Raw genomic sequence first — 26,240 nt, 5'->3', positions numbered from 1 at the left:
CCTCAACACCCCTCCCCCTCCCACCCCCAAAATACTCCTCCCTTTTCATCTGTACTGATTGACTTTCACTTACACTGGCTTGTGCCAAACGCCCTCTTGTTTCAAGAGCTTTTAAACCCACAATATTCCGCCCAGATCATTTGTACCTATATAAGTATCATAATTTACATGGAGCACATTCATTAATTTGTACACAAAAAATTCCTGGTATCATGGGATGTATTTACTATCAATAAATAAATAAAGGTGGTAAAGTTTTGGGCTTGTAGGGTAAAAATTAACAAAAATTAACATTCAGAACGGGTATATACGTATATGCATATATATATAATTTTATTGCTATAAGAATCAAGTTGGCCAAACGTTCAAGACACTCCGAGATATCTGTTTTGGAGAAAAAGAATAGGAGGCATTACATTTCAACATGCCCTCATATTTATTATATACCCGCCCAGCCGCCCTATTCCCTCTGCCCTTCTGTATATATTAAACAGCAATGAATTCCTAAAACAGGAATATATATATATATATATATATATATATATATATATATATATATATATATATATAAATAAATAAATACATTTATATATATATATATAAATAAATACATTTATATAAAATATATATATATAAATAAATATTTATATAAATAAATATATATATATAAATTAATATATTTGTATATATATATATAAATAAATATTTATATTAAAATATATATACATAAATAAATATTAATATAAATAAATAAATATTTATAAATTAATATATATATAATATATATAAATAATATATATATATATATATATAAATATATATATATATATATAAATATATAAATAAATAAATACAAAAAAAAATTGAAATAAATATGTATGTATAAATATGAAAAAAAAATGAAAAAAAAAGTATGTATGTATGTATATATATATATACAGTATAAGATTGTGCTGCGATTATTAATTTGGGATAAGGTATATTAATTGCGAATAAAAGTTCTCGCATCATTTAATTGCCAATCTATTAAAAAGTGTGGATTAATTATTGTATTTAAAATTTTCTTTCTCCACAATGGGGAGAAATTGTCCTTTTTAAAATGCAAGGTGTTGGTTGATGCTCACGGTTTAAAGAGAATGACATTTTGGCGCCATTTTTAAGGAAAGGCTGTTGAATGCGCTGTGTTGGGGTGGGATTTGGAGTTTGAGGGGGGTAGGGGGGGGAGAGGGTTGATGTATTGTGTATGTGTGGGTGAGGGGTGGGGGGATGGGCGAGGGCACGTTTATCGTGGTTGTTTGTTTGACGGGGAGAGAATGAAATTGAGCAGAAGGGACTTTTTACCCCCATCGGTGGCATTCCTGTGGACACGCGTCGGTCGGTCGGGCCTGTGGACACGCAAACTCGGGCCCTTTGATTCCTCCTTCTCTCCCCACTCCCATTTATTTATTCAAATAATGACTTTCTCGTTGTTTGTTTTCTCCTATAAAGTTTGCAAAAATACTTTTAGTTGCTCGGTAAAAAAAATAAGTCAACGGTAACATCCAAGGCCGATAAATGATGAAACACATAAAAGTTCAAATGTTACAAGTTCCTTGCAGTTTGTGCCTCGTCTCAAAGGTGTGCTGAGGGAGATTGCAGTCCAGGTGGTTAGGATTAATTCCACATAACCTGCTCTATGAGGCAAATGTGTCTCCTGAAAAAGTACAAAGTATAATCGAGATGTGCAGCAGCAGCAGAAGAAAGTATGAAAAAAGAATGAATTATAAACACTTTCACTTCACATAAAAGCATTTTCCCGCGCTTTCCCCCCCTCCATTCAAGGCTCTAAGTAGACCCACACCCTCGTCCCACGGTTATTGCGCATGCACACACACCTCCTGCGTGCCACTTGGGTGCAGCTGTCCCTTTTTTGTGTCGAGGGACGAGGGGTGGAGAACGTGCCTGAGGAGCGCTTTGTGAAAGACCTGGAGCTTGTGGGAAAGTTGCTTCCCCTCCTTTCCCGGCACAAGACCCACGCGTGGATCGCCAATTAGGCACGAGCACATCCGCCCGCACTTCCTAATGAGAGTTCCCCTTCCCCAAGATAGTTACTCCCTCCTGCCATTCACGCGATCGTCATTTCATTTCTGCTTCATGGTTGTGCCCGGAGGTGGTGGTGGTGGTGGTCGTGGAGGTGGTGTGCACAAATCCGTTTTCCTATTATCTTCGTTATTCTGGAAGTAATATTTTTAAATACTTTATTGCACCCTGCGTTCGCGAAGCGAAAAACAGGTCTAGGCAATCGGTTGCGTACGTGTGGCGTACGTGTCTGCATTTTAAAAATTCATTTTCTCAGCAACCGTTGGTCCGATTGACCATAGGGGCACCTCCACCTGTAGAATGTTTCTATTTATAATTATGACGTCATAGGTCACGTGGTATGAATGCCATCTTGAAAAAACGCCACCATCACCTCTATATCTCCAAAACCGCTCAATGGAAAAAATTGAAACATGGCTCATTGCCAAGTACTCCCCATGGGGAATAAGATATGGTAATGACGATGTCATCAGTGCCTTCGTTATCACGTCATAATTCGACAAGTATGACATTTCATCCGATCAGTATGCATTTTTTTTTTCTTTGCAACTGTTGGTCTGATGGACACGAAATTGTCACCATTGGAGTGCCTCCTCCTGTATAATATTTAAATGATAATGATGACGTCATAGGACACATGGTACAGGCGCCATCTTTTACACGAGCCTAGATTCTGTATCGAAAAAAAAATTCAGTTTGAAATTTCTTGAGCTTGATCTACGCAACAATTATATTAGAGAATATAAATGTATGATGTCATTGCTCACGTGGTGTGGCAGCCATATTGGATCAAAGAAAAAGCTTCAAAAACAGAAGAGTTGGCTCGCACCAAGTTGACTGCGCAGGGTAAGTATTCTATGAATACCATCTTGATTCTAGTTTAATAATTTGTTTCAAACAGCGTGGTAGAGTTGGAAACACTATTCAAATTTTCATGTGTCGAAGTTGTAAAACTTCTGAAAACAAAATGATGGCGTTTGCAACTCGGCAATCCAAACCTGAAGAGAACAAACCGACTTTGGAATTATGTGATTTCATGAATGGTTAAGATGGCTGGCTGAAGATCCAAGGGTTCTTGAGTTCGAGCCCCTGTCATGTCGTTGAATTAACACCAGGTTGGTTGACTCAGCCTGTCATCTTTATCAGGTTGGCAAAATGAGTACCAGCTAGCTGGTAATGGGGCACTGCATCAGTGGCACAGCCGTACCCCCAGAAAAAATACGGATATGGAAACATGGAAAATTTTAATCTACTGGCAATTCAATTCAAAAAGGGTGCATCACACCTTTTACACATCAGCATTAAACATGTGAATTGAATTAGACACAAATGATAGTCTAAAACGACACCACAATGTAAGTGGAGCACGAAGGCAAATGTTTGAATGATAACAAAATAAAAACACTAAATGGGTGCAATGGGTCTTCCATTATCCGGTGAACCTTCCATACAGCACGTTTCTCATACAAGGTACAAATTGAGGGAAGGTTTGTCCATATTACATGCTAAGCAATCTTGGGTCTTTCCAATTTCTTAACACTAGGGTCCATTCGACCAAATTTTCATTGGTCTTCACCACCTTGTAGCATACCGGTCTGCCGGACTTGGGGTATTTTGGTTCCTCGGGGACTTTTGGGTCTTCAGTCTTTTGCGTCATCTGGGTCTTTTGGGTCGTCGAGGACTTTTGTGTCTTCAGAGTCCTTTGGGTCTTAGGGATCATTTGGGTCTTTTGGGTCCTCGGGGACTTTTAGGTCTTTTGGGTCCTCGGGGACTTTTGGGTTTTGGGGTTCTTTTGGGTATTTAGGGTCTTCAGGGGTCTCAAGGAACATAGGGGTCTTAAAGAGCCGAAGGGGTCCCAGTAGTCTAAAGTTAAAAGGTACATCTCAATAGTATGTTATACGTAGTTAATTCATAGATGTACGTAATTCATAGACAAAAATATGACACACACACACACCTACACACACACACACCTACACACACACGCACACTCATCCATTTATAATAGATTCTCTTTTGACAAATTACCAAATGTACACATAAAATTGAAAGTAAGAATACTTTGAATCAAGGACTGATTAAAAAAAGAAACAAAATGCTATAATCGTCATGAAACTTTCAATTTCCTTAAAAAGTACAATCTTAATGGTTTCCTTTAATGGCCAACACTTCTGAATTCTTGCTCCATTACCCTCGCCAGAGGAGGGTATTGCATTTGAGTCAGCTTGTCTGTCTGTTTGCCCGCACATAATAAATTTGCAACCATTGATCTGATTAACAGGAAATGTTCACCATAGGTGCACCTCCTCCTGTAGAAATTTTAATGATAATTATGACGTCATAGGTCACGTGGTACGGGGCGTCATCGTGGAAAAACCAAAAAGATTTGCACCTCTACATCTCCGAAAGCGCTGCATAGAATTTTCTTTTGAGACATGGCTCATTGTAAAGAACTCTATGTGGAATAACACATGTTAATGATGATGTCATAGGTTCCTCCATTATGACGTCATAATTCGACAAGTACAATACTTCGTTCGATCAAGATGAAATTTCTTGTGTCATCGATGGATATATTGGAGAAGAAAAAAATGATGACGTCATCGGTCACGTGGTTCAGCCGCCATATTTGTTTTAACACAAAAACACGTCCTGGCAAGGGTCTGCAATCTTTGATTGCTCTTTCTTGTTTAAATTTGATATTGATCAGTGTCTGTGCCCAAATACTTATGTTTATAAACTTGTGCAAATAATCAGAGTCATGGCCACCTGCTAAGCGGCGAAAATCAAAAATAATATCCTTTGTCTTATTCGGTAAGACATGCTTTCTTAATCAATTATCAAAAGCATGCAAAATGAATGCTAGACTGTACTGTACTGTACTACATTTATTGTTAGGTTGGAAATTGAACCGATTAGATATATAATTGCTACTTCTCTAGCCGCTTCTTACATGATTGAACTTACATTAGAAATGACTAGCAAGGGTACCCGCCCTATGGGCGGGGCTTCAATTGGGAGGCCCAAATGAAAAGGCAAAATATCGGAAATTGAAGGCTTTTTTTATTTTAAACGATTTATATAAACATCCGTTAAATCATATCACATGCAAATCATCAAAATCGAAACAGTATTTGTAGAATTTCAATAAAAGCCACATCACTGTTCATATCGGTAAATATTATTCCATCGTGTTTGGAAAAACTGGAAAATTGGAAAAATTGGAAAATTGGGGAAAAATTTGGAAAAACAATATAGCCTATTTTACTCCAGGGGGTCCCAGGGTTACCCACCCAAAATTTCGTTGCGATCGGTTCAGCCGTTTTTGCGGTACCTGGGAACAGACAGACAGACGGACATTTGGTGAATTATAGTGAGATTCAACGTAGCAAAAAGGAAAGATGTTAATTTAACATGATGATAACTCTTCAAATCGGCTCTATTGTTGATATGCAACATGGGAGCAGTACAGAAATGTCAATTACTGTTCGTTTTTCACTTAGGTTTTAAATTTTTAGATCCACCCCTTAACGTTTGTCTTCAACTTAGATTCACAAAATCCACCTCTTAGCGTTGCCTAGAAACCCATTGTAATGCAAACAATAGTTTTGTTTTATAACTTTTGAACATTAAAAAATTACTATTGTTGCAAACTGTTAAATTAAGTATGTAATTTATTCAGCGTGTGGGCGATAACTCGCTTACTCTTCGTGAAGGACACCGTGCGGATCAACATCCACCAAATAATGCCTGCAGGCATTATTCATCCAGAATCATTTATCGAGAATCCAATTTATCCAGAATTCATCCAGAATTATTCGTCCAGAAGTGGAGAATGTCCAGTGAAACATCCATGGGATGTGAGACACCAGGGTGACCTCCAGACTATCCTGCCAACTCCACTTTCAAAACAAGACAGTCATTTACCCAGGTTAGCTTCAATAAGTCATGAATAGCTGTTTTGGATGCGGATACACAGACCATCGAGGACGAGGACACAATGTAAGGAGTCACATCAGATAATAATCAGAACCTTAGAAGAACGAAATATAAACAAGTACAAAAAGTTTTAATTAAAACAAAAGCCGCGTCGATGTTACACAATGCCTAGATGCAGCTGTGCCTATAACGTCGATGTTATAGGCACAGGACATTCCTATTGATTCGATTACTTGATGTTATTTTTGTGCAAAGTGAAAATATATCTCGGCAATTTCCCGTGTGTGGCGACGAATTTTTAATATATCTCGGCATTTTCCCGTCTGTTATTTCAGGCGGTGTATGACTGACCATGCCGCGATTTTAAAAATATATATCTCGGCAATTTCCCGTGTGTGGTGACACGTGAACGAAGCTATGCTCCTCTCTCCACATTATTGTGACATATAAATTAAATATTTCATCGTGACGATTGTCATCAAATGGACGAATTTTTAATATATCTCGGCATTTTCCCGTCTGTTATTTCGGGCGGTGTATGACTGACCATGCCGCGATTTAAACAAAATATATATATCTCGGCATTTTCCCGTCTCTTATTTCGGGCGGTGTATGACTGAGCATGCCGCGATTTAAAAAAAAATATCTCAATGGACTTGAAGTTAGAGGCCTTTGAGAATTCATTTCGTTCTATAAAGGGCAACTTTCATCGGATTTTCTTCCCGTTTTTTTTCAACCGAGTCTAAAACTGTTAGCGACTGTGAAAAATGAAATGATAAATCGAATTTGATTTGAAATAAAACTGTGTGAGAGAGGAAGACACCACGGGCCTACAAAACAGGCCTCAAAGCTATGCGAGTTAATAAAATGGTGGATATTTGTTTATATGAAGGCTCTCCCAGAATGGGTGGAGCTATGGTTCCCAGAATGGGTGGAGCTTTGAGGTTTTGTCTTCTCTGCAAGAACAAGAAGAAGAACAAGAAGAACAACAACAACAACAACAGCAGAGGGCACTCTATGAGCAGCGTCTGCGACGCGGCTAAAAAAAAAATCACATGAAAAGTAATTTTAGAACTTTATTATGTGCAGAATCACAATTCAGATCTGTAATCAAATGGATGCAAAAAACAATACATTTCTATGGGTTAATAACGGCTTGATGATCATACAAAAATTAGAGAGGTCATTGCACCAATAAAGACATTTTCAAGGAATTAACACTCATGACAGAAATATACTCAAAATGTACAGCATTTCATTGGACGCATTTCATTCAAATTCTCATTGGACGGCACCGCCAAACTTTGCCTATCAAAATCTCTGCCGATTCATGCAGATTTGACAACCTGAGAAAATGCCAATAACAAGGTACACGGCTGCTGCGATAAAGCAATTCATGGCCACCTTCTCGTACATGTCGTATATCTCCGTGATGTTGGATGAACTGAAAAACACGAGGACAAGATTATAATCAACACCTTGGAGTGAAATACATCTTGCATAGGTAGGTCACATAGGTCACATAGGTAGGTAAGGTCACAAAATTCACTTTAAAAAAAAAAAACGTGAAGTTGTACTCAGGATAGCTCAGACGTACGTGCCTTGAAACTTCCTAACCTGAATAAAAACTGTCCCGGTGCTTTGCAGGAAGGGTCTTGCATCAATGAGTGTGCAGTTCTTCGGAAAGACATTAAGCTGGGTGTCCTGTCTCCTCGTCTTTGCTGATGAATGTTAACGAGCCCTTGGCCACTTTAATAGGGCAGGCCAATGTGGCCAATACCTTGGCCAAGTTCCTGCCCTAATTGAGAGCATCTGCGACAGAGTGGCCGACCTGTCCAGGATTGGTTCGCAACTATGAAAACAGCTCGGGAGACCCGAAGTTCTGGAAGTGGTATGTGATCATGGATGACGAATGTTGTACGCAACATTTGAATAAATAAAATACTGTATCTGACAAAAGGCAGCAAAAACAAGATGAGCCGCACATCAATAAAATAAAATCCTTTCGTATGCAGCACATGGCTGCTGGTAGCATTATCTTTAATGGGGGCTGTGCCGCTGATGCAGAGCCCCGACTAGGTTAAAGCCGAAGGTTGGAATTTGTTCAGGATGCCGGCGATAGCTCGCCTACTCTGGGACGATACGCCGAGTTTAATGTCCATCTGAGGGATGACACACACATTGATGAATCACCCTACCTGTGAAATAACAGAATGGCAGTTTATAGCTGGGTCAACATTCGACCCCATGCTCAGAGGTCAGTGTGCATACATATATATATATATAGGCTATCCTGGCAGCCTGAAATAAAATTGAAAAGCCAATGTTGCTATCCATGAGAATGCTAAACTGTATAAAATAAAAACATTCCTTGTTCACTTGATGGAAACTTCTTTTTACCCTGCGCTCGCAAAGCGAAAAGCAGAGTTAAGCATTCGGTGGCGTACGTGCGTGTCTGCATTAAAAAAAAATTAACAGCATTTGCATAGTGCCTCATTGAATTGGGAAACCAACTTTTTATGAGGTCAAAAGGTGAAAGGTCAACTCAAGGTGAAACTTCTAAAATCATCAATTTTCATTTGATAAATCGTCACTTTTCATCCTAATCACCCGAGCTTTGATCAAGATCGTCAATTTTAATCTTGATGAAATGGACACTTTGAGGGATCAATGGCATCATTTTTGGGGGGGAGGGGGTGGATTTTGCAAGTATCGTGCTCCGCATGACGTCTTCTTGTTTGTTTGTTTGTTTGTCTGTCTGTGAACAAGATATCTCAAAAAGTTGTGGACGGATTCGGACGACATTTGGCAGAGATGTAGCGTATGTGACAAGGACGAAATGACTGGATTTTGGTAAAGATCTGAATATGTATTCGGATATGATAAAAAAACTTTTAAAGCGATTCTTCACCATTGAGAGATTGGACGAAAAGCGATGTATAACATGATATTTTAAAAAGTTATGGACGAGTTATGACTAAACTTGGTGGGCGAGTTGATTAGGTGACAAGAACAAGCCAATTATATTTTGGTTCAGGTCCGAATCCAGATCCGGACGAGCTCCAATTGCTCAGCTCAACTAGAAATGCTCAGCTCAACTAGAAAAAATCCACCAACGAGCTCCAATTTCCAGATACCACTGGCTGCCAGGGGTAATTGCCGCAGAGGGGGGGGGGGGGGGGTGGTGGGTGCAGGCATCGCTCCTCAGAGCTTGATCTGTACCTGCGGACACCCACACCTTCCCCACCCACAAAATCCCAAAACACATTTCCTCCCCCGCTGCCATTCAATTCTCCAACACAATTCAGAGAAGATGGTACAAAAGATTTGCCATGGCCTGCTTCATGTGAAATCCCATTCACATTTTACCAACACGTTTCCATTTTCAACACAATAATCACCACTCATTCTCATTTTCCATTCTCCACGGCCACATAAAAACACATAACCACAACACATAAACAAACGCCACCCACAAGATTGTGGCACACATTCCATCCCTCTCACCGGCCATGTCGTCACTCGCACCCGCCTCCCAACTCCAACTTACATGTCCCCAATTTTCTAGAGCAAGTCCTGAAGCCTGGGACAGTAAACATCAAGGCCTTACCTCCACCTTGATGTGCAGGTAATTACCGGTTGGTCAGGTCCAAAGTGCCATCCACCCACAAAATCCCAAAATTTCTCATTGGACCAATCAAATTTTCAAAATTTCACTTTTCTCCCCACTATACTGACAGGTATGTGGGTCCGCATCCAACGGTGATTATCGCTACACAACTACCTGTGGCCACGACAGCTCCGCACCTCTTCCGTGCAAGGGTCATCGGGACAAGGTGAGCAGCCGAAACGCCAATATGGCCCATGAGTGTCCACAAGGGTGTGACCCACCATCCATCCTTCGGCCCCCCTGCGAGGAACACAGCTGCAGGAGCCCCAGCTGGCCAATGTGGTGAGCACCTGCTGCCAACAAACACTACCGCACGCACAACCTCGGCCCTGGGGGAGACAGTCGCAGTGCATGGCATTCCCCTCACGTCACCTATGCTGCCCTCATCCCCCAGTGCCCACCCACACTTGACCACACCAAGGTCCAGTCAACAGCCATGCTCCACCGGGAGACCCACCCAGAAGACATGGTCCACACACCTACGGACACCCAGAGCACCACGTTGACCCCCAGACTACAAAACTCCATCCCCATGACTCCGCGTCCCAAATATCGGCACAGTCGTCCCTGCAACCAGTTGAAGCTGTGTCCTGCTAACCTGTCAATTTTAATCAAAGCCAACAACACATTTGTCTACACACCTGGATCAATAATGGTGACACTGATGTCAGTGACCACCATGACATTTCAAAATTCACCCTTAAATTTGCATCTAACCCACAGATTACCCATGCCAAACATTTTTCACCTTTTTCTAATTTCACCAACGAATGATGCTTTGCCATACACATGCCAACCGGGCATGGCCCATATGCTCGCCACGTTACAAATTCCCAATTCAACACTCCAATGGCTCTCTTCCCAAACCGAGAGTCCACAAATCATAACGGAACATCTGTGGAAGGTCACTCTCACACCATAACGTTCCACAGATGCCCCAATGGTTGTCTGGTGGGCTATCTCATTCCTGTCCATTCGGTTCGACCCGCGTCCATAGCCCAGCACAGCATGGCAGGTCACCACATGCTGGCTGTCCCAGAGTCTCAGAGAGAGGGTGTCAGGTCGCATGCCCGGGTGGTCACCACATCAGGCCCAAGTTGGCCGTCCGCGATGCCACCACCAAAGCGCGACCCACAACACCTCCCCCTAGTGGTCCTCAATAAATGCCATCCCAGGCTTGAGAAACCACCTCGGACCCCCTGGAGGTCTTAACCCCCACCAGGGTCCAGTGACCCTGCCGGCCAGAGCCACACGCTCGGGCTGCGCCCCGACGGACAAAGGACGCCACACTCCACCAGACCCCCCGTGGGGCCCAGGTCGTACCACGACACCCATGGCTGGACCCCACGTCCAAATCTCACAGCACAGCCCCCCAGCTGGCTGGGATTACCAAATTTTGAAAGGGGCAACTTTTGCCCGAGGCCATCACCAATGACCTCGCCTGGTCCAAATTCCACAGCCTGGGACCAACTCCCTCCAAGGCTGTGCCAAATCAAATTCCTATCTAAGCATAAATTTATTTTTCCTTTTAAAAATTTTCATCCCAGGTGTCCAATCACCGCAGCTGCGGGTAACAACCCCTACCACAGGTTGTTCTGCCCCTCCCTAGAGCTGTTCCAAATTCCCTACAGGGACCAAAATCTCCAGAGGCTCGATCTCCCGACTCTCCAAGGTCCAAATCCAGCACGGAGCCAACACACTCCCCCAACTGGTCATTCAATTTCGGAGCCTCTGTTACCAAATTGTAGTGTATGGTGAGGGTCCCCTCGGTCACTTCAACCACCTCCTCGGACCGGCTCACCTCCTCCCCCAAACTCCTTTGGGCCTGATCAAACTTGTCCTCCATGGGACTGTCCCAGGTCCCCAACCACTGTGTCACATCATGCTCATCATCCCCATCAATAATTTGCGGCCCCGACAGGACTTGATCAATAAATACATGGTCCGGCTCCATCACATGGACCCCTAATAATGTTACCCCCTCTTGCTCTGAACCACCGCCCTGACACAGCAAGCATTCAAATCCATCCCCCGGTTGGGGTGTTGTGGCATCCACCCGGTCCCGATAAACCTCCAGGCCATGATGTGGGAAACATCGTCCATTTACCTGTTGACACTCCACATCTACCTGTACGCATTCCCCATTTCCTTCCAAATTTAATTTAATTGTCATTCCCGGCTCCTCAGCCCCGTGCACATCTGCATGGGCCGTACTCTCTTCTATTGTCCCATTTAACTCCCCCCGTTCAGATCGAATTTCTGCCACCCTTGGCTCATCCTTGGCCTCTTCGGCACCATTCTTTCGTCCTTCCCTCAATTCATTCGTTTGTTCCTTCAAACTATCACTCATTCTTTTGATCTCTTCCCTAAATTCATTCCCCTGAGCCTCCATTTTATTGTTCATTTCTCCCATCTCTCCCTTCAATTCGCATTTCATTCCATCAATTTTATTTTAGCGGTCTCTGAGCATCCATTTTATTTTCCAACCCATTTTTCATTTCCTTCATTTCTGCACTGGTTTGTTCACTGCGCTCACTCATTCCCCTCATTATTTTTTCATAAAAGGCCTGTAAATCCATCGGGGCCATCCCTACGGCGGGGGGAGCTCCACCACTATGCTCAACCCCAACTACCTCCAACTCACCCCCCAATGCTTCCTGCATCTTCCATCCTTTCTTCCATATTGCTTACCTCTTCCATCCGTACAGAAGAGGTCGCTTCCCCGCGTGGCTTTTACAACCGGAATAAAATTTAAATTTTAACTGACGCGCGGTTTCGCGTCCCGCGCACCAATCGACTATGCAAATTTATCGCCTCCGACTAAAAAAAAATTGTTTCCAGATTCTCCACACTCCTTGACACCAAATTTACTACAGGGTTCAAATCCTACTCCTGAATACCAGTTGTCGTGCGAATCCCTGAAGGTTAACACCAGGGACCGCGGAAGACTGAACGGCTTTATTGGAGGCGACGACCAAACATGGATTTTGCAATCAAAGCATGGGAGAAAGAAGGGAAGAGGAAGAAGCGAAAGCGCTTACCTAGAGCGAACCGACGGCAGCTCCGATCCTGCAGGGGAATTAACTCAAAACGAGAATCCGGGGTAAAATGTACAGAAATGATGATTTATTAAACAGAACCCGATAATAATGAAACGCGACGATGAATAAATAATGAGCCTAAATCAGGATCCCACACACCTCACTTCAAATACGCCACAAAGGAATGAATTACGAAAAGAACACATTCGTCGTGTACGGGGAAATGTGGTGCGTCCTTATCTGTCTGTAGTCTTGTCCACCGTCCAACGTGGCTCCAAGCTCCGGCGCGAAGAAACCCTTCGTCCGCCTCGATCGCACGCTTCGCCAGGCCCCGCGTGGCATGCACCGCTCCAAGCTCCGAATCAATCGCACACGAGGCCCCAGCCCCACGCCAAGCTCCGGAAGCACCGAGCACCGCTCCAAGCACCACGCAGATGGCGAACCAATGACCACCAGGACCTCTCAAGACGAAGAAGAGAGCGCAGAGACCAAAAAGAAGGGCAAGAGCTTCAAGCACAGAGAGATTGTGCAGCGCCAAGAGAGCCAAGAGAAAGAGAGGGCCAAAAGAGACAAAATGTCGTGCAGCGCACCATTTTATAACCTTGCCTCTGACGTCAGTCCTCACGCGCTACCAACCAGGGCCTCACCTCTCGACCTCTCGAATCTTCTCCAATGTTCTCTTTCGCTGGTGCCCTGTCATTGGCCGAGTGCCTCCCGCACTGTGGTGTTGCTCGCCCATCCCCCTGGCCAATCAACAGTCCTACTGGGCATGGCTCCCAGCCTTGCTCGATGTCTGACGCCCATGCCGGTGTTGTATGTGGCCCTTGCCTGCTTGTCTTCCACAGTCTTTGTAAGGGAAGGGAATTTAATTACTGTTACACTAAGGGCCTATCTAAGTGTTTATATGAGTGCGTTGCCATAAGGGACAAAGGAATAATTACCAGGTCCGACACACAGGGGTTTATCTTAGTCCCTACACTATTTAACACCCGAACTTCCTTGTATGTTCACAGGTATACTCTTATCCCGACAAACCGCCTAAAACACCGAAATTACAAGGTAGATTCCCTATTGCGACAGTCGAAGCATGTTACCTATACAGATCTACCTGGCTCTAGATATTCCTTTACCCCCCAACATAATAATACCATCTAGTTTTCCATCAGTCTTTACCGATATCAAAAATATTAGTTTTGCATTAATACTGAAAGCTTCAATATAAAAATGCTCAAAAATAAAGCAAAAACCTTTTTAACTTCATGGTGTACCATATAGGCACTATTGGTGAGCTTTCCCTAATTTTCATGATGATTCAGAGTGGTTTAATCAGTCATTGTGCTTGTGACATTTGTGGGACATCAACCCTGAAACTGTGGTGAGGCCGTTTCTGCAGGTTCAGCAGTAGAGAGCTGGAGAAAAGACTGTTGCAATTCATTAGCAGGTATGTTTACCCCTCATTTTTGTTATCTGTTATCCCAAGTATGGAGGGCAGGCAGGACGGTACCAAACAGGGCTGCCTAGTCACTTGAATGGTTCCCTTAGACTTTTGTTGTTTGTCGAAGCTGCACGACGATTACAGCCCAGCAACGTATGTGCAGAACTTATACTAAAGACTGCCAGGCATCACACCTTCACTCTTTCATTCCTCTTTCCTCCTGCCTCTGGACCAAACTCCCACACTCTCTTCAACCCGACTCCTCCCTCCAGGTCTTTAAAACAGCTGTTCACCACCATCTCTTATCTTCCCCCATCCAAAACCTTGATCTTTTCTTCCCCCGTTAATACACCCCAAATCCACCTTTTTCAATCTCCGACTTCATGCCTGAAATTCCTAGTAGTGTCCATTTGTTTTATACCATGTACCCCTCCCCCCCACTCCCTCGCCCCAGCCCTCTCCCTTCCACAGATCTCCCGATGTCTCTGTTCTCTACCGTTGTTGTGCTTGTGTGCTTCCCTCTCTCTCCCCCTCTTGTATCCGCTCCTTTATTATATGTTTTATGTGTCCGTTTGTTTTTTGTGTTTAAGTGTTAGCTCATGCACGAGCCTCGACTTTGTATACAAAAAAAAAAAATATATATATATATATATATATATATATATACTAGCTTTGCTCGGATCACTGTGCTCGCCACACCAAGCGTCGTTACTGAGGAACGGGCTTATTTTAACTGAGGCTAATGACTGTACCTGAGTTGCTGTGTTGTCATGATTTTCACCAATCATAATACAAACAATTACTTTGCACAAATGTATTTGTTGTGTTTGTGATATTACATTTTTATGGGCAATTTAGGTTGAATGTTTTTTTTTCAAGAAAGAACCCCTCAGCACACACATAGGGGAGGGGAAGGTGCAGACTGGAAGTTTGGGACGATTACACCTCACCACCATCTAATTAAAAACACGTCACCACCACGTAATTAGAAATACCTCACCACCACGTAATTCAAAACACCTCACCACCATGTGATTTGAAAACACCTCACCACCATGTCATTTAAAAACACCTCACCACCACATAATTCAAAATACCTCACCACCACATGATTCAAAACCACCACAACGTTATTAAAAACACTTCACAACCACGGAAACAAAAGTTTGAGGGAGTCGTTAAGTGACAACACAGACACTGCCCAGATGTGTAGATATATAGATAAATGACTGTACCCGAGTTGCCGTTTTGACATAGTTTAAACCAATCATAATTCAAACAATTATTTTGCACAAATGTATTTGTAATATACGTGATATCACATTTCATAAACAATTGAAGTTGAAAAAAAAAAAATTCCAAACAAAACTCCAAAAAATATAAATAAAAAATGCAATTTTTAAAAAAAAATACCCCTAGGACATACCGACGGGAGAGATATGTGCATTCCAGAAGTTTGGTACGATTTCACAAAAGTTTGAGAAAGTAGTTCAGTGACAACACAGGACAACACAACACAACACAACACAACACAGACGCTGCATATATATATATATCAGTCACTATGCGACCTTCATATCATCAGTGGAGAACCGCCAGCAAGGTGTCCCATACAGCTGCTGCTGCACCTTGCTGGGAGCGATACGCACCGCCTGCCACGCGGTGACGTTATCTCTGGTATCCACTCATCATATGGAGTCGACCTGGTTGCGGTTGGGAGTTACTAATAATGGTATCTGTAATCTGGTTCTCCAACCTATGGTATCTGTAATAATGGTATCTGTAATCCGTAATGACGCACTGCTAGATGGTTCCTCTGGAACTTTGCGATGACGTCATGCATGGCGATGACGTCATGTTGTCCGCTCATTAGGTTGGAGAACCAGATTACAGATACCATTATTAGTAACTCCCAACCGCAACCAGGTCGACTCCATATGATGAGTGGATACCAGAGATAACGTCACCGCGTGGCAGGCGGTGCGTATCGCTCCCAGCAAGGTGCAGCAGCAGCTGTATGGGACACCTTGCTGGCGGTTCTCCACTGATGATATGAAGATCGCATAGTGACTGATATAAAAACCGAAAGGGTCACAGAGTTACAAGTGTATGGAAAGCCTCACTGCGTTGCCCTGATGAAGCCCCAACAAGGGCGAAACCAGGTCGGTAACTGTGAGTTTTGCATGCACTTGTGACAGTATCTGTATTTATAATCCGTAATGACGCACTGCTAGATGGTTCCTATGGAACTTTGCAGGCAAGGCGGACGTGCATGGCGATGACGTCATGTTGTCCGCTCATTAGGTTGGAGAACCAGATTACAGATACCATATATATATATATATATATATATATATATATATATATATATATATATATAAATACACACACACACACACGTACACACACATATACACCGACACACATATATATGCACGACACACACACACACACACACACACACACACACACACACACACACACACACACACACACACACACACACACACACACACACACACACACACACACATATATGCAGTATGCACACACACACACACACACACACACACACACACACACACACACACACACACACACACACACACACACACACACACACACACACACACACACACACACATACGTACACACACACACACATGTCCCACGGCACATGTATATATCCCACATGTATATACATGTTTAAAGAATACGTGCCCGTCCTCCGTCCTCCGTCCTCCGTCCTCCGTCCTCCGTCCTCCGTCCTCCGTCCTCCGTCCTCCGTCCTCCGTCCTCCGTCCTCCGTCCTCACTCCTCCGTCCTCACTCCTCCGTCCTCACTCCTCCGTCCTCACTCCTCCGTCCTCACTCCTCCGTCCTCACTCCTCCGTCCTCACTCCTCCGTCCTCACTCCTCCCTCCCCCGCCCAGCAACGCCGTGTACTTCTGCTCGTAACTAATAAAATAAAAACGAAGAAATATCTCTCAGCAATTTCCCGTCTGTTAATTTATATATTTTACAAATGTGAATTACATGTCCATGCACATATGAAATGGAGTTTGTTTTTTCACACGTGAAATGAACACATGAACCTTTGGCTTTACTTCCAGATAATAATGTTGAATGAAATAAGAACGAAGAAAAAAATGTCGGCATCATTGTTGACGTTTTTGTGACGACTGTCATCAAACGGAAAAGTAATATATCTTAACGGAAAAGAAAAGGCGAATTTTAAATATATGTCGACAATTTCCCCGACTGTTATTTTAGGCGGTGTATTTTCGTGTATCATAATGGCGCGATTTTAAAAAATATATCTCTGCATTTTCCCGTGTGTGCGTGAATGTTCTCAATTATTTCTGACACCGAGTCTAAAACCATCGATAAAAATTAAATCAGATGGTGAATTCGATAAAATCGTGAGGGTGACTCAATGAATGGGCTTTATTTTACAGGCCTTTGAGAATTCATTTGGTTCTATAAACGGAAACTTTCATCGGATTTTCTTCCAGTGTTTTTTCAACCGAGTCTAAAACTATGTTAGCGACTGTTAAAATGAAATGATATATCGAATTTGAGTTGGAATAAACCTGTGTGAGAGAGAAAGACAGCACGGGCCTAACTAAACAGGCCTCAAAGCTATTCGAGTCAATAAAATGGTGGATATTTGTTTACATGAAGCCTCTCCAAGAATAGGTGGAGCTACTCTGCAAACGGACTAAGCCACACCCCCGGACAGACGGATCACCTACGCCTATTATAATATACTAGCGGGGTCACCCGTGGGAATCCCACGGGCATGGATGTGTGTGACATTTCGACATATTGAGTTAGATGCTGCACATTCATTTTTACAAAATTGTTACTGGCAAGTCATCAGATCCAGAAATGGTGTAATGAACACAATAATATGTGACCCCTCACTCCTCTCCACCTGACACTCTCCTCTCTCCACCTGACACTCTCCTCTCTCCACCTAGCACTCCTCTCCTCTCCACTCCCTCACATTCCTCTCCTTTCCAATCCCTCACCTCTCCAATCCCTCACACGCCTCTCCAATCGCGCCTCACACTCCTCTCCAATCGCGCCTCACACTCATCTCCAATCGCGCCTCACACTCATCTCCAATCGCGCCTCACACTCATCTCCAATCGCCCCTCACACTCATCTCCAATCGCGCCTCACACTCATCTCCAATCGCGCCTCACACTCATCTCCAATCGCGCCTCACACTCATCTCCAATCGCGCCTCACACTCCTCTCCAATCGCGCCTCACACTCCCCTCCAATCGCACCTCACTCTCCCCTCCAATCGCTCCTCACTCGCCTCTCCAATCGCGCCTCACACTCCTCTCCAATCACGCCTCACACTCCTCTCCAATCGCGCCTCACACTCCTCTCCAATCGCGCCTCATATTCCTCTCCAATCGCGCCTCACACTCCTCTCCAATCGCGCCTCACACTCTCCAATCGCGCCTCACTCCTCTCCAATCGCGCCTCACTCGCCTCTCCAATTGCTCCTCACTCGCCTCTGCAATCGCTCCTCACTCGCCTCTCCAATCGCGCCTCACACTCCTCTCCAATCGCTCCTCACTCTCCTCTCCAATCGCTCCTCACTCGCCTCTCCAATCGCGCCTCACACTCCTCTCCAATCGCGCCTCACACTCCCCTCCAGTCGCTCCTCACTCTCCTCTCCAATCGCTCCTCACTCGCCTCTCCAATCGGCCTTTCCCCGTCTCGTTTCTCTCGTTTTTCTCCCGTCTCGTTCTTTTTCTTGCTCCGTCCTGTTCAAGTTTGCATTGACGTTCGTCGGTGGACTCGTTCGCCCGTCTCGTTCGTTTTCTTGCTACATCCTGTTCAAGTCTGCGTTCTTCATCGATCGTCTCATTCATTTTGGAAATAGAAGTTTCCACGCAGCGCATGAATTGTCACAATCCTCAAGAGGAAGTGTCTCGTAATCATCAAATGATAAATGGCAAGTAAATTATATTGTGGAAAATTAAAGATTTCAAATAAACCTATTTAAAGTGTATGCGCACATAACTAATAAAAAAAACGAAGAAATATCTCTCGGTAATTTCCTGAAACATATTTTACTTCCGGCTCATAATGTTGAATGAAATAAAAACGAAGAAATATATGTCGGCATCATTGTTGACGTTTTTGTGACGACTGTCATCAAACGAAAAAGTAATATATCTTAACGGAAAAGCAAAAGCGAATTTTTAATATATATCGACACGTTGCCGTCGGTGTCATGTTGGGCGGTGTATGATACACCATGACGCGATTTTAAAAAATATATCTCTGCATTTTCCCGCGTGTGTGGAATGTTCTCAATTATTGCTGACACCGAGTCTAAAACCATCGATAAAAATGAAATCATATGGTGAGTTAGATTGGAGATAAAGGCGTGAGAGAGACTCAATGGCCTTGAAGTTACAGGCGTTTGAGAATTCATTTCGTTCTATAAAGGGCAACTTTCATCGGATTTTCTTCCCATTTTTTTTCAACTGAGTCTACAACTATGTTAGCGACTGTGAAAAATGAAATGATATATCGAATTTGATTTGAAATAAAACTGGGAGAGAGAGCAAGGCACCACGGGCCTACAAAACAGGCCTCAAAGCTATGCGAGTTAATAAAATGGTGGATATTTGTTTATAATTATATGAAGCCTCTCCCAGAATGGGTGGAGCTATGGGTGGAGCTACTCTGCAAACCGAGTAAGCCACACCCCGGACAGACACCCAACAGATAGACAGACAGACAGACAGATAGACAGAATCATCTACGGCTATTATAATATATATATATATATATATTGTTACGGACCGCGGATAAGGATGTTGGTTTGCCGAGCGGATGGCACCGCGGCCGAACAGTTACCCCGACTAACCCGATTCCCGAATGTTGGCCGGATCGCGCCACAGATATTCAATATGGAAAAGACAAAAGCGACACGGATGTGAAGAAGAAGAAGAAGACCAAAAAAAAGGTTGGCAATACTACTAAATTTATTCCTATTATATACACACTCAAAGTAACCAAGGAAGAAGGAAAGATAAGAAAATAATTTACAGAAGAATTCAGAGACGCAGTGCAACGCTAGCTTACCTACAGTCTTAATTAACCCAGGGACAAGACACACAGAACAAACTCACTTACACAAAAGGATGGAAAGGCAGGAGGTGGATGGCTGGAGGGAGAGGAAGGTCCAACGGATACTGCAGCACGATCGGCGCGTTTAGCAGCCGCCGTTCCTTCGCGGCCCTGCTCAAAACTGCCGTCTGGTTCCAAGCTGCTGTTGTTGCTGCTGTGGCTGCTGCTGCTGCTGCGGCTGTGTGGACGTCGTGTGCTCTTTTCAGGACTCGTCTCCTTCGTCTTGTAAAAGCTCATCTGGTCCAACCACACAACTCAACAACAACTTGCGCGCGCGCTTTTATAGCGCCTCAGGCGATCAAGCCGCCGGCCTTCAGGACACGCCCCCCGGTGAGCTCGCTTCGGCCCTGATTGGTGGGCACAGGCCCTCTGACTCCACCCTTGATGATGATGGGCGGGCACGCCCTTTTTACCCGAGCTGAGCACATGTTTAATGGCGGCTTTGGGGCGAAATCAGCAACCCACCGCTGTAACAAACCTGGCAAACTGCCCAGTGCAGTTGGCAATGGAGACTTGGAGGTGATGTAGCTGGAAATGGAGATTTTGGGAATGGGAATGAAAGGGGATCTATCTTGTTTCACTTGGTGCAATGGAGTGTCATCTTAATGGAAGACAAGGCCTTACCCTAATACACATAATAAAGATATAACTATCAACAAAGGGGGAAATCTATGATTGGCTGACGTGATTGTTTATGACATAATTATGGGACGCCCTTTGACCTTTATACATAACTGGCGTAAGGAGGGTCCAGAATAAAGCAATAATAATAAAAAAACACAACAAAAAAAACACAATTCTCATATCCACAACACTGCACCCTCCTCCTCTTAGGCAAGTCCCGGGCCTATAACTTTAACTTAGTGTGACACGTAGGTGTAGTTCCCTCTACTTTTAACCTGACCCTGAGTGCGACAGTTTTTAAAACATAAATAAATATGTCCCGCTGCTCCATTGCACCCTACCTAACAGACTCACGCCCACAGCTAACCGAATTGCGGAATGGTCTTCAAATTATACATTTACGGTGGGGGCGCATTATTTACAATGGTTCTACTTTATTTACAATACGCAACCCGGGACCTGTGATTGTTCTTTCTGGGGGGGAGACAGTCTGCTCTGCATCGACACACCATGAAAGCACCCAAAACGCACCAACACACCCTCAAGCACCAATCGGTGCACAGTCATCACTGTCATCAATAAAAATAAAAACAACAACCCCTAACCCTGCTGGTGGTCTCTTGCTCTTCGGCTCCCTCTGCTGGCTATTTGCTTTCTTCCAGATGTTGTCATTTTCTTTCATTTTCTTACTGGCGGCCTATTTGAACATAAAATGAAATGCACCCAACGTGTCCATTATTATTTATTTATGGCCCACAGGGGCCGACTAGAGTGGTTCACCTGTGGGGCATCGGTGCCCTGTGGCCAAGGTCCGCCAGCAAGATTTCGGGCCTTCATGGCCGGTTCCAGCAGAGGGGCCTTGCCCCAACCCATGGGGTCCATAAGTGGTGCTCAGCCACAGATGTGTGGTCCATAATGTGGTGCATCGATGCAGACAGCTGTGGTTGCGAGAGGTTCGGGCGCACAATGGCCGACTCACGCACGCTCCCCTCGGCGCCCAATGACGCACAGGTCCTCATGTGGGAGAAAAAAGGGGGGAAAGCCAGATGAGCGAGGGGTAAGGTCACAAGGGTACACATCAATAAGGCAATGCAAGGCGAAGTGCGTACGGAGAGCGAAGTGAGAAAGCTCGTCCCTACCGTACGTCACCCCCCCTGTCACCTACTCTACCCTTGCCCTTACCCCATATTTACAAAATCTACACATTTACAAATTCGTCACTACTGTCACGTCTTCCCCATATTTCTTCTATTCCAAATTCGTCACCACAATCCCTCTAGCCAAAATTTGCCATCACCCAATTCATCATCAATCCTCATAAGGAGGAAGAGATGGAACAACAAAGCACAATGTCACACCCACGTCATGATGCGTCTCTCATTCCAAACATTTGCATCAAAAATAATAAAACAACCTGGCATGGTGTGGAGGTACGTCATCCCAGGTGAGTGGATGCAGATGGTGCGAGGAGACTTCAATCCTAACTATCCTCTAAATGACTTTAACACACTTTACACTACCCGGGGTCTTTCCCTGCCAAACCATTGGCAATCTTACTCTATGTGGTTTTAAAAACCAATTCCCATTGACCAAACTGTGGTGCTTCTCAATTTGGGGTCTCACTCCCCCGATGCAACTCCCTGTGCCTTTGCACAATGTAGGGACCTAGAGATGACCTTCGGTAACGGTAAGATTAGGTAGTGACAATGATACCTGTAGTGGGGACACAGGTAGGTTAGTGTGGATGATAATGACGTGGTATGTGCTTAGTTTAAAGGGAAGACGGGGAGCACTAAGTTAGCAGGGCAACAGGTAGATTAGATGATGCCGTGTGAGTGTTGGAGGTGTATTCAGAAGTGTATTGTGAAAAGTGTGTGGTTAAATGGTGTGATTGCACAGGTGTGCAACTGAACAGGTGTATGGAGCAGTGTATGAGTGAGTAATAGTGATGTGAGTGTGCTGACCAAATGGTCCAGGAAGGAAGGAGGGTGCAGGTGGCACCAGGTGTGATTGCACAGGTGTGCAACAACAGGTATGAAGAACAGGTGTATGGAATAAATGGTAGTCTGGAATATATGGAGTATTGGAATGGATGGTCGTGGAGTGAGTATGATGGAAACTGTGGAGTGGAGTGGATGGTGCGGAGGTGTGAATGGGGGAAGAGTGGACCCCCATCACGAATACCCGGGGAGGGTAGTGCAAGTGTTAGGTAGAGGGTATAGGTAAATTGTGGTTGGATATTGGCATCTGTGGTGCGGGTGAAAGAATGGTGTTTGGATGGGTGCATTAGTGTTGTGGAAATGGCTGGGCGTGTAGCCTGTTAGTGTGTGTTGTTGGTTTGGGCACTCCACCACTGTGAGGATGTCGGCCAGGTGAGGCCGCAGGTGGGCTCTGGGAGCCGGTAGAGTTGTTGTGGATGGGGCCCGAGGATCCGGAGGACGGACCCGGGTAGCTCAGTGCCAGAGGGCACCGAGGGGTGACAGAGCCAGGAGGGGGCCTTCCCCAGTTAGATAGGTTAGGTGAGGAGCTAGGTAAGCTCGGGTGGCAACTGCAGTGGTGGAGGTGTGCAGGTGGGTAGGCCTGCTGGGAGAGCTACACGCCCCAGTCCTGAAATTATATCCTAACCCTCCCGGGCTAGTTTTCACTGCCATAAACCCCATAAATCTAGTGCTCCTTTGCCCCCGTGTGAGAGATGGCAGTGTTGCCATCCCATCACATCGGGTATCTTCTACTATCAATTTTGCTCACCAAATTCCAGCCAATGAAAAATTTGCCAATCACTACCAATCCTCTGCCAATCATCACTCTGCCAATCCTTTGCCAATCATCAAATTTTGCTTTGCTAATTTCGGGGCCAAAACACTATCCTTATCACCACAGTCTACTCACTAGTGCCTCTCGGTGCGCCAATTCACTCCTACAGCCCGGCTTCGCACGGCCGAGCAATGAATGCGGGTTGCTTGGTGCCAGCGGCTGGATGCGTCCGACATTCGGTGCAAGGACGGTGGCTTACCCGGGCCGAGATCCCACGCACCATCTCGGCACAGAGCCGTCCAATGGCCCGATCTCGACCTGCCGGAACGCCTCAACAAAAGGGGGTCGCCATGACGACCCTTCCTATCGGGCTGCCCGCTCCGCCTAGTGGAGCACGGACGCGGCCGTTCCGAGCGAGGCCCAGCGTGGATCGCGTACAGCGGTTCTTTCGAAACCGCCGTGGTTCGGATCCCCGCTGGTCCTCGCGGCACGCGAAGCTGCCCGGCGCGCACCGAGGGCCCGATTCGGCTATACGTCGCTCTAACCGCTAACCCAGTTACCGTCGATGCTTCACCTGCATGCTCACATGCATACGCTACCCCTTTCACCCTCACCGAGCTCGGTGCTCCAACGCCGCCCGTACACCCCGCGTACTTCGTTATTGCACTCGTTCTTTCGCTCACAGACTTGGTCACACACCTGACCACCGCACACCTTTGCACACACTCGTTCGCACACCTCACCAACACACCTCTTTGTGCTCCCTCCTCGGTCACCTCCTCTGTGACAACCACAGGTGTGCTCTCACTTGCACACCCAACCACGTGCCTCACTACCAATTCCAGTGTGCATTCCCATACACGCTCTACCATTCCAGGTGTGCATCCTTCCATTCCAGGTGTACATCCTTTCTCACCTGCCACAACCAACTCACGCTCCGTGTCACTCTCACTACTCTTACCTCCACTCTCGGTCGCGCATTCACCCTTACTCTCGACAGCGCACTCTTTCCTCATGCACCCGTCCGTTACACACCTTTCTCGCACACACTCTTGCGCACACTCTCCCGTTACACCCTCTGTAACACTCACCACAGGCGTGCATTCTCCCTTACTCTTGACAGCGCACTCTTTCCCCATGCACCCGTCCGTTACACACCTTTCTCGTGCATCCTCTTGCGCACACTCTCTCGTTACTCCCTCCGTAACACTCACCACAGGTGTACACTCTCTCGTTACATCCTCTGTAACACTCCCCACTCCGCGCTTCCATGTGCCCCCTCGCACACGCGCTACGACCAACTCACTCTCGACAGCACACTCACTCCTCGGCGCGCACTTTTTCCTCACACACCCCAGAGTCGGACATTCTCGCACACCTCCTCTTTCGCACTCCGTACCTGTCGCACACTTCACCAGCGGCCTCTCACGAACACCCGGGTCTACACCACCCCCCAAACCGACTGAATCTCCCCTCACACCATATACATTTCCTCGTATATCGCCACTCACCTCGGTACCTCGTCGTCGCACCTCCTCTGCCACCTGCAAACTCTTTATTTGGTTGGTGAGCACATATTCATGATTTGAACACAGACCTTGCACATACTCCATCACTTCCTCCCTTATCTCCTTTTTAGTTTCCCTCCGTCTCTTCTTAATTTCACTCACCCCTTCCTCCACCTCCTCTAATTTTTCCTTTACCTCCTTCATCTCCCGGTGCGCCCCCTCTATCTCTTCCTCTAACGCCACTTTAACCGTTTCTATGTGCGTCCTCACCTCTCGGTCCTTCGTCTCCATTACTTCTGTCACCTCTTCCAACCTCTTCGTCAACCCCTCATGTACCATCTGACATTCCTTCTGTGTCGCTATTAATTCATTTTTAATGTCCTTTTGTGTCGCTTTTAACCCCCCGATTATTGCAGTGTTCTTTTCCACTTGGTCCACGAGTTCCTTTTGTCCCACTGTCAGCTGTTCTACTCCCCTCGTCAGACCCTCTATTCCCCCCTGTAACCTAGCCGTATTATTCCTCACCTCTTTCTCCATACGCTTCTCACCTCGCTTTACCTCCTCGCGTACCCCCGAGACCTCCTCACTTACACCTCGTCGTATTTCCTCCTTCATCTCCTCCATCTCTTTTGTAGATGCCACCCTCATCTGTCCCAATTCATCCCTCTGAGCATCCAATTTACTTTCTAACCCGATTTTCACCTCCTCTATCTGGTTCCACATCCGTTTGATTTCCCGGGCGGATTGCTCCCCTACTTCCCGCAATTTGCCTTCCATCCTATCTTCTAGCCCCATTAACCCATTTTTCACCCCCTCTATCTGATTCTCCTGGGCAGCCATTCTATTTTCCACCCCCATTAACCCATGTTTCACCCCTTCTATCCCATTGTCTAACCCCTCAAATTTCTTGTCTAACCCCTTAATTTGGGCATTGGTACCCCTTACTTCATCCCCCATTACCCCCATTTGGCCCTCCAATCGCTCACTATCAGCCCTCGCTTCGTCCCTTGTTCGCTCACTATCAGC

At 45.2% G+C, this 26,240-nt stretch overlaps 1 protein-coding gene across 1 annotated transcript in view; it reads right to left on the bottom strand.

Moving 5' to 3' along the window:
• Nucleotides 1–7,081: 7,081 nt before the first annotated feature.
• LOC137424687 (ribonuclease kappa-B) overlaps nucleotides 7,082–26,240 on the bottom strand; it is a 52,844-nt gene continuing 33,685 nt past the window's right edge. Inside the window, exon 3 of the mRNA XM_068112402.2 lies at nucleotides 7,082–7,462. Coding sequence (XP_067968503.2) covers nucleotides 7,330–7,462 — 133 coding nt within the window. The 3' untranslated portion in view covers nucleotides 7,082–7,329. The remainder of the gene's footprint in view (nucleotides 7,463–26,240) is intronic.

The sequence above is a fragment of the Myxine glutinosa genome, chromosome 4 (genome assembly GCF_964187855.1).
Source record: "Myxine glutinosa chromosome 4, kmMyxGlut1.1, whole genome shotgun sequence".
Taxonomy (NCBI): domain Eukaryota; kingdom Metazoa; phylum Chordata; class Myxini; order Myxiniformes; family Myxinidae; genus Myxine; species Myxine glutinosa.
Note: the sequence above shows the minus strand (reverse complement) of the source record. Positions and strands in the feature narration are given on the sequence as shown.